Raw genomic sequence first — 10,663 nt, forward strand, 5'->3', positions numbered from 1 at the left:
TTCAAAACAAATACTAATTATATTCGTGGACAAATCTTTATTTTATTTTATTAAAAATACTTCACTAAGAAATATGAGTTTTTGTATTAACTGAAAGACTGCCAAATTTTGTAAAGATATATACACTATATTGAAAATTAGAAGTATTAAATCTGTAAAGACTAAACGAGTAAAAAGAGGTCACGTGGTTGGTCAAATTGACCGAGCCCATGTTGAGAGAGTTAAAGAATTTCTTAATGTTTTATGTAGTTTCATATATTTCGTTGTTATATATATTCATAACTTGTGTTCATCAAATGATTCTTTTATCCAAAATTCAATCACTCATTTCCTACCAAGAACTTTTCATACAAATCGACTCTAACTAAACAAGTTTTTCTTATTAATGAGATTAGCAATAAACAAAAATTTTATTAATGATTTCAGAAAGATGTTTTTATTGGGTTGCAAAGTGAGGTAATTCTGGCTCATCTAAATCTTGAATTTGTCCAGAGTTAACAGCAATTAATTTTGGTAACTTGGTTATAAATAAATCTTAAAGCTGATGTAATCAAAAACTTAAATGACTTGATGAGAAGTTTTTTGTTTTGTTTTTTTATTCTGAGACATTACCTCCATACACAAAAAAGCTATCTTCCTCTTGCATGCCACTAGCCTTGAAACAATTCCAATGTAATTTCACATTTTAACATGAACTATGCTGTTGCATAATGACATTATCATGCAACAAAAAGCCTCCACCAATTGGATGGTGACAAAACCTCTATGCTCAGTAACTCCCCTATGCACTTGTACTTGTGATAATTTCATTCTGCTCCTCAGCATTGTATTGAACAGATGTGTTTAAAATTTCTCATCTGACTTCAGTTTGTTTCGATTCTCTTTTCTTGGTATCTATTTGGCCAGCTTAGGGATGGGTCCCCCTTATCTTCTCTTTCTCCCTCTAATACATCATTTTTATGTTTTTGTCTTTTTTCGCACTACCCTCCTGTATTCCCTCTTCTACCTCCACCTTTAGGCACCTCATTATGCTTGTGTCACATCTTCTGCTCTATGCCTCCATACTTTATTCCCTTGATATTGGGACTCATTGGATTAGGTCACATTCCCTATTATTGTACTTTTTCCTCTTGCATGGTCTTTGTTGGTCTCCCTTTCTTTACTCAGTTGTCTTTATTGGTGTTAATTTCTCTCTGGAGACCTGGACTGATATTGTACATCATTAGTACTCATTATTTACCTCAACCTATATGTTTACTCCTGTTCCTTATCTGGATCAGTCCACCCCTACCCTTCCCTCCTTTTTTTTGTTCTTCCTCTACCAAACATTTAGCTCATCTCCATTCTTGTCAGTGATTATCGTATCATGTCTGACCCTGTGGGTACCCATCTCTTCTCCTGCTGTTGGTCTCATATTTTGCCAACAATTGCTTTTCATTTCTCTACCTTGGTCACTCTCCTGGCTTCTCTTGTCAATTCCCTTTCTCCACCCTGTAGCCTCAACTATAACCTTTTTTTTCTTTTTTTTCATCTGGTCTCTGGTTAGCTAGATATGATGGATACCTTCCTACAAATCACTCTTGACCCCATCCTCCATATGTTTTCTATGTTCCATCCATCAATCTTGCATCTTTTTCATTCTTTAACCTTCCCTTTGACATAACGTTGACCTCTTTTGTATTCTTTGATATCATGTGGGCTTTCACTCTCTATATTCCTTGCCATGGATTATTGACTTTTGTTGGCCCATTCTCAAATGATTTCCTCTTCTCACACCTTCATTATTTTACAGGAAGCTTCTCAATTGTAGAAGCTTGTCATGAGATCTGGGTCCTTTCTCATGCCCACTAAATATCTGGTACTTCTGGGTATTTTCTTCATATCTTGTATCAGCTGAATTCAGGCCCCTTTTTTCACCTGTAAGCTATGGTGTATTTGGTCACCTGGTTTTGTGCTTCCCATTCTCTTTGTGCATGGCAGGTTATCTTGCTTCTGGGGAATCTGGCTTCCCTGGAACCTTTCATCCCTTTTGGATGTGCCTCCTCCAGCAGACCTTGTGGATCCATGGATTTCTTTCTTGGGTTACATGGTTCTCTTTTGTGATTCTCTCCTCAAGAAATTGTCATGGTGACTGGACTGTACCCATGCTTTTATTGATGATTCCCTCTCTGATTTAGGCATATCTCTGAACAAAGACACGACTTCTGATGTTTAGACACAGGATGAGCTTTCAATCCATCTCTACGTACTCGAACTTTTCACTGTTGGCCTGGCATGTTCCCATTTCTGCTCCTATTGATGAATCACTTAGTCATAATACACTCAGTTAATTCCATGACTGATTCTTTCACCAACTGTTTAGGAGGATCCCATTCCAGGACCCTTTGCTTTTGGGGCATTAGATATACTCCTCTGGGACCATTCATATTATTCTGTTTCCTCTCATTTGCCAGGCACTAAGACCTTGATGGCAAACTGCCTCTTTATCAGCCAGTGATCTCTACACCCACAGGTCTTTTGGTGGGTTTGCTCTTGGTTGGACATGCCACTCATAAACACCTTTACCACCCTTTTCAACTCTGTGTTACTCATCCTTTGACTGCATGTTGATGCTCTCAGCTAGGCCTCTTGTTATATGCCTATTCCCATCCTTGGATCCTCATCTTGACACGCAACTCTCCTTGTTGGGTCCTATTTTGGTGCTTCTTTGGTCAGCTAAGCTTTGGCTCACTTAGCAGTCAGACCACCACCCCCCTATTTCTCTACCCAATATCCTCTCTCTCTTGAATCACCCTCTCACATCCCTATTTTGTCAAAAGGATATCTTCACACCTGGGATTTGCTGTCTACTTCACTGCCTGTCGAACTGAACTTTCCTCTTTTGTGGCATTCTTTTTGTCACACTCCGTCTCCTTTCCACTGTATTTATCTATCAACAACAGTGGCATGTCATTGGTCTATTTGCCACTCCTTTACTCCTTTCTGACTTTACTAGTTGTCGGGTGGCCTTGTCCGTGGCATTTTGCCTTTGCTAATACCACAAGATATTTTTTTTCCCTTTCCTCTCCACTACTTTGCTTCTTCTTTCCCCTCCAACTTCCTCTCTTGACTGAGACCTTAGTGGGGTTTTGCATGTTTTCACACATGCCCCATTGGAGCCATTGGCTTCTTGCTTTTTGTTCTGTTTTTTCCTCTGGGCTTCTTTCTTTCATCTTCTCACCTATGATTACCATCTTTTGGATATCTTTGCCATGGATACTTCTCACACCCTTTTCCCTTGCACTTACATACTCTTGTCCCTGTCTATCACTTCTTCCATCATTCAGACCTGGACCAGATCCTGTGTCCTGTTTATACTGTTCAGTTCCTTATCACAGACTTTTCCTTTTTTTTGGGTTCCCCACTTTCATCTGTCCTTATACTGGGACCCATCTTCTTCCAGTGACCACTCTTCTTCTACCTTACTGGTTAGATTTGTTGATTCCTTTGGTTGGTATGTTTATCTCTGGATGTGGATGCTTACGGGCTATTTCACATTTCTTCGCATTTGATTCATCACCTTTCTCATTCTCTTGCTGGCCTAAGGATGAGATTCTTCAGGTGGGTATTTGGGTGACTCTCCAGATATTCATCTCTCCCTATCTACACTGGCTGCTTTGTTTCCTGATGGATATCAGCATTTACAGGTCACCATTGTTCAGTCTCCTCACCACCTTGAAGAAGAATACGTACAGTTTCTTTTTCAGAGCCCCTGTTTATTTACATAGGATCCTGTCAGGTGGCTGGTGTTGCATCCCAGGGTGTACTTAACCACAATCTGCATCAAGCCAGGATAATGGAAAGTGCTTATATCCTCTGTTGTAGCTCTACCAGTGTCTACTGTTGAAATTGGGTGTTCTGCAAGACCACTTAAAGAATCCTCATGGTATATATATATATTTACTCAATTGTTAAATCCAGGCTGTATCTATTCCGTCGACTATCATGAATAATGCAAGCACCAGGAAAATGTTCTACCCATTTCTTTGGCTTGTACTTACTAGCTTTTAAAAATTGGGTTTCAAGTCACCCTTTGCATTGTCTCTAGCAAGATCTTTCTGGCTGGAAGTCTGATCCGGGCACTTATCCAGGTCTGCCCAACATGAATTGCCCCTCTCTTCAAATGGAGCATGGGAGACCCTTGCCACTTACCAGTTCCTAACCACTGGGGTGATGGACCATAGAAAATCCTCACAGGTTGGACTTAGTACAAAACGATGAGAAGTGAGGTGGCAGTGATATTGTCAATGTAGTGTGTGTCACTGTAAATCACAACACACAAAATACAGCAAAGATGATATAAAACTAATGTGCTCTCCTCCTTTAGCTGGCACCTATTCAGTAGAGTTGAGGTGTGAGCACACACTATATGGCACCATAATACATAACTCGTGCAGCCAGAGCCTATCCAGTAGAGTTGAGATGAGCAAACAAGGTACAGTCTGAACATGTCCCAACCACACTACACATATTGTCTTGCCAACTGTCTGAACATGTCCCAACCACACTACACATATTGTCTTGCCAAACTGTCTATGTCCCAACCACACTACACATATTGTCTTGCCAACTGTCTGAACATGTCCCAACCACACTACACGTATTGTCTTGCCAACTGTCTGAACATGTCCCAACCACACTACACATATTGTCTTGCCAACTGTCTGAACATGTCCCAACCACACTACACATATTGTCTTGCCAAACTGTCTGAACATGTCCCAACCACACTACACATATTGTCTTGCCAACCATCTGAACATGTCCCAACCACACTACACATATTGTCTTGCAAACTGTCTGAACATGTCCCAACCACACTACACATATTGTCTTGCCAAACAGTCTGAACATGTCCCAACCACACTACACATATTGTTTTGCCAACCATCTGAACATGTCCCAACCACATTACACATATTGTCTTGCCAATCGCTCGAGTGCAAGTGCTGGGTTGATCATGTTCATATTACATTTGTTCCTGCAACACATAGGGCTCATTTGCCTCTTTTCCAAATATTCTTTTGCAAATATTCCTAAGGAGCCATCAGAAGTCATACCCCCTGGCCTTCCCTTTAGGTGCTTTTTGAAGGGAGCTCATCCTGGTAATATTTAGCACTGGCCCCAACAGCAATTTAGTGAGGGATTCTAGCTTTCCTGTGTGTACAGAGTTGCATTATTGTCTCGAAAACTAACATTTTCCTAATCTGAAAATCTATTTCCAATACATACATGCCCACTTCCAGTGCACATTTTTGTCTTGCTTCATCAAAGAATGAAGTTATCATGAGTATAAGTGCATAGGGTGGAGGGCTTTTGTTGCATGAAATCAACATGCATCAATACAGTTCATATTAGAACATGTGAAATTATGTTGGAGTTGCCTATAGGCTAGTGGCGTGCAAATCTCTTAGCCAGGTGAATGGGGAAGACATCTTTAATGTGTGTAGAGAAACATTAGGAAAATGTTAACTTTTTGAAGTCAATAAAGTTGAAAAAACGTGAGATGTTGTTATTATATCCCAACATAATTGAATGAAGAAAAGTTGTATTTTACTAGTGTAGTCTTTAGACTTGACATTTCAGATATGTCTATATTTTATTAAGGCCTACAACTGAAACCATACTTCGTAATCAGTTTTAAGTAAACTGTGCCTGTAGGACCCTTAGGTTCAAGCATCAGTGTCACCCTATTCTGATTCCATGGGTTCTTATTTCAAGTTTAAAGACCTACACACTAATTATGTAAAGAAGGTATGACAATTCAGAAGATATAAAAACATTTTTATATCTTCCAAGTAAAAAATGCTGCACATTTTGCAAGTTGTGACAGTATGCCTACTTTTTCTTGACAATTTTTTTCCCAGTGTTAATGGTAGAGTCAACTTGATTTAATAGTACTTAACACTATTTTGATGGTTTGATTACTGGCAGAGCTTGAACACTAGGCCTTGTTTCAAATAATTTCAGATTTTATGCTGGTGGAATTAATGGTACTGATATAAAATATTGAGCAGATATATTTCATTGTACGGTAATATACTACACTATATACAGTTTCAAGAGCAGTTAGATTAAAGAACCATCTAGTCATAATTTAACAAACATTTAAGTAACAAAGACCATGGACTTTTAAAAAGTTAAGTAGTTTAAAGGAAAAATTCTGACATCTCCCTCTTTTGATAAAAAAAAACAATTGACAAATAAATTTAATACAAATTTTTACATAGTCAAAAAAAAAAAGTGTCGATTAGTGAATAAAAGTGGGAAAATTTATGGTATGCAAAAATAGGCCAGAAGAAGGTCATTTCTTAGCTTCCTAATTTGTTACTATCAAACAATTATCGCTGTGATCTTAAGGTTAATAAAAAATCCAAATAAATTTATGCAGTTTCAAGTGAAAGTTATTAGCAATATTTTGAAGAAATTATGGTTATGAAATACGTTTTAGTTGCTGGAAAGTACACACACACATTTGATGGAAGTCTTTTAGAATTAATAGGAATTAAACAATGTTTTAAAACTCTCACAGATCAAAATATATCTAGTATACAATAGAATTAAGACATCAATCAATGAAGTTTTTGTTTTAGTGAACATTTCATTGAAGAGTAAACATTGTGTCGGGACTGCTCCATTAGGCCAATTTTTTATTTTAGCGAACATTTTATTGAACAGTAGTGTTATACAGTGTACTAGACTTTCATGATGATAAAAATATGATTTACACAAAATCCACAACTTTTTTTTTTATGTGTACCGTAGATTTGTTACTAGTTGTAAGAATTTTGTGGTAATGATAGTTCTATGTGTACATCGGCAATTTCAGAAGAAAAACTTTTGTTACATAAATGTTGAATAGTTATCACCAGTCAGAAATTTCCATTTGATGAGCACAATATAAAATAGCTTTACAATTCGTCATAGGAAAAGATATCTGTCCACTCTAATGTTTTGATTGTCATGGATTCTGTAAATGTTTATCTCAGGATACATTTCTGTTTAATTCTGCAGTTAATGAACTCATTCAAATTTCATCAGTTTTTGATTTACAGAAATTGTGGAACTTCCCTTTCCATACTCTGAGCCCAAAGAATTTCACAGAGAGTTGATACAATTTGATAATGAGCATTATCAAGACACTTAAAATTATAGAGCTTAGTTTGGTACTAAAATAGGGTATTAACATAAGAAAAGAAGGCTTTTACCTTACTTTCTTATCTTTGTATTATTTCTGTTAAGCTCTATTTTCACTGTTGCCTTGCTGATTAACTTGTGGGGGGGTATCTGATTTAATTCTGTATCAAAACAGATGCAAAATCTTCTAATGTTGTTTTCTTTACAATGATTGTTAAGTTATGAAATATTATACTAAGATATACATTATATTTGTGTGTTAAACAGATATTTTAAATGTTTTTCTTTGGGTATACAGGCCTTACCAAGTGACACAAATATCTTGGAGGTACTTCCACCAGAATCAGATGCCCAGGTTCCACACACATTGTTGTTTACTGTGCGTGTTCGAGATATCTCTAGTCTCTGGGAAGTGGAAACACTGATTACCCCTCTACATGTTCAGTTGGAGTGTTCCATAACTAAACAAAAGAAGATTATTCCTGTAAAACTCAAGTTAATTGGACAGAGAGAAAGAAACTGTAAGAATTTGTTGATCCCAAACTTGATACTGATGATATTTTAACAAACCAGTGTACAGCTTGGTAGTTTGTATGTTGCATGTTGCTATCTGTATGTAAAAATTTACTGTTCTGAACTAAATCTTTTACTGCTTTACTTGTAAATAGAAAGCAAAGATGATTATGATGCCTATAGCTTAAGGTATTTATATAGTTTTGTTTTGTTGTTTAATTTGCAGTTAGTTGTTTACTTTAAGTTGCTCCTTCTGTAACTGAACTGAATAGATAATGATTTACAGACCTACAGTTATTTGTATGCATAAACTTTTTTTTCTCTCCCTTTAGTTCAGTGTCAGCCATTGCCTCGTGGTTGGGTGGGATGGCACAGCCTTTTGCAGGTGGTGTGGGAAAGCTATCAATCTTGGTTTTGTACTACACTTTCAATTATTGGGACATTAGCAGCAATATTTATAGGTGAGTTGCAATTTTACAGAGAATGATGTTTAAATTGTAATATCTATTAAGTAGTAATTTGCTATTTTCAAAATGTCTTTTAAATGTTAGTGTTAGTCCTTTCCCCATTGGAATGATTATACCAAATTATCCCACAAAATAATTAAACAAAAGTGTTACTCTATTTTTTCTGAAATTACATTGTTTTTTCTAAATTATCATGAACATGAACCTGGAAAAAATAGAAAATTTAGAGAAAGAGGAAAATCATGTCGTCATCATCTCCCCCCCCCCCCCAACAAAAAAAAACTGAACCCTATTTGTATTTTGTAAAACCTGTTGGTTAATTATTCCCAGCCTATTGAATCAATCTCAAACAATATTGGCATGTTCACATGTTTGATAATGTTGAATATTCTAAAGGGATTCAAGGTCAAAGTATGAAAGTTGCTGGACTGTTTCTCAAACAACCACGCTTTTCTCATGTAGGATGTTCAAGGGTGGGATCACCTCAAAATCTTTATCTGTTGGTAGATGGAAAGAAAACTGCAAATGTTGTTTATGAAGAAGCTTTGTTATATTTGTAAAATGTTGAGATAAAGTTTATGTTCAAGTTATTACTCTGAAATATATAATTGCTGTTAAACTTACATTGTTTTAATTAAGTTTAAATATTCCCCGTCAGTTGACGGGTATTTCAGCTTATATTTCTATGTTCCTGAAGTAAATGTGTTTTAAAAGTTATATTACCATTTATAACCAGCTTACAAGCTAAAGTTGTGTTCATTAGAAAAGGAAAAGAAGAAATACTGGTGTGACAAGTGTCCTGATAGATCTCAAGTTTTGTCTATAAAGTCAGAAAAAGCCAATTTTGGAAAGAATATGGCCACTTTATAAACTTGTAGTTGACCAAAGTCTGTTATAGAAAGATATGCTAAAAATTCTGTTGCAAGTACAGGGGTGCTTTATAAAGTATATGGTATTTTGTAAATTAAACCTGTAAGTTTGGTTGATTTCTAGAAGTGTGAACAAGTCTGTAGTTTAACAACAAACGTATTTATTTCTTTAAAACCTTGGTTATATTATGGATCTTTGAAAAGATATGTGCACATGGGTAAACATTAATGTGAACAATATTACACTATTCCTATGGGAGTCAAAGTGCATCCAAAAGCTTTTACAGAGTGCCATTCAACATAGTATTATGTATTTAATCTCAGAGTTATCAACTACTCGTCTTACTTTACACTACTGATTTAACAACAGTTCATGATAGTGGAAAGTAAACACCAGATGTAGTATACAGGAATACTGAAAGAAAACTTGCAGATATGAATTTTGAGACTAGAGGCTATGCAGATGTGATATGCAAACTGTAAAATAGGTAAAAGTATTTTCATTCTTCACCTGAACATCACTTTTACTCCAACTTGTCAGAGTCTGAATCAGAGTGATGTCATCAATTCACGGACATATCTTGAGTACAAACACTGGTAACACATATTTGTAACTACTATTCTAAAGCTTACCACATTTCATGTAGATACACATAGTAAATTCAGTATTGTATTCCACATTCTTTCTCCAATACATTTAATTAAAAAAGCCATTCTGTCACGACTTCCTCTACGAACACATTGTGTGCATGGTCTAGTAGTTAGTATGCCTGGTCTAGTAGTTAGTATGCATGGTCTAGTAGTTAGTATGCCTGGTCTAGTAGTTAGTATGCCTGGACTGTTGCTCAAAATTTGTTCTTCATACCTTTGGGCCGTGGGAGCATTATAAGAGTGATTGTCAAATCCCACTATATGATTAGAGTAGCCAAAGAATTGACAGTGGGTGCTGTTGAATGTTGCCTTCCCTTTAGTCTGTTAGCTCTAAATTAGAAGATGGTGTTAATGAAGATAGCCTTTTTGTAACTTTATGTAAATGTCCAAAACATTCAAGAGAAATCTGAATACAGCTTAATTTATGTGTTTTACAGGTTATAGGGCTTTTTTTGGATCAAGAGACTATTATCATGGTTCCCAGTCAGGGGCATTTCTACAGCAAAATGCAGCAGGAGAAAGTGTTACGCCTGTACACAGTGAGTATATATATATATATATAGAGAGAGAGAGAGAGAATGAATGGTATTTTTTCAGCTGAATGTTAGGCAAAAATACTAACACCATTATATTAATGACATGACAGTTTTCTTATGTTGTGTTGATACTGTTCAGTGAAACATATTACACACAATGAACAACTGACAAATATATTCAACTACTCTTGCACATCCTGCTCCCCCCTAAAAAAAGAAAAAACAACAACAAAAGAACTAATACACCTATGAAATACAGTAACAGAGAAGAAGCCTTATAGTTTGTAGATTATATATATACATCAACACACCTTTAAGAATTTATGAAACAAATTTGAGTGCTTCTTTTCCATAACCATTAGTTGACATTCTGTGTGGAATGTATTCCTCAGAGAATGCTTTAAGTATCACTATGAACAGTGAATAGTTTAAGACATAGGGTTAGCATGCA

General features: G+C 36.1%; 1 protein-coding gene across 2 annotated transcripts in view; it reads left to right on the forward strand.

Moving 5' to 3' along the window:
- The window catches only part of LOC106466897 (nuclear pore membrane glycoprotein 210-like), a 138,062-nt gene that overhangs the window by 123,523 nt on the left and 3,876 nt on the right, over window positions 1–10,663 (forward strand). For both annotated transcript variants that reach the window (XM_022394975.1, XM_022394976.1), the window contains exons 42-44: window positions 7,475–7,697; window positions 8,022–8,150; window positions 10,114–10,215. In XM_022394975.1, coding sequence (XP_022250683.1) covers window positions 7,475–7,697; window positions 8,022–8,150; window positions 10,114–10,215 — 454 coding nt within the window. The remainder of the gene's footprint in view (window positions 1–7,474; window positions 7,698–8,021; window positions 8,151–10,113; window positions 10,216–10,663) is intronic.

This window comes from Limulus polyphemus, unplaced genomic scaffold, assembly GCF_000517525.1.
Source record: "Limulus polyphemus unplaced genomic scaffold, Limulus_polyphemus-2.1.2 Scaffold2415, whole genome shotgun sequence".
Classification (NCBI taxonomy): domain Eukaryota; kingdom Metazoa; phylum Arthropoda; class Merostomata; order Xiphosura; family Limulidae; genus Limulus; species Limulus polyphemus.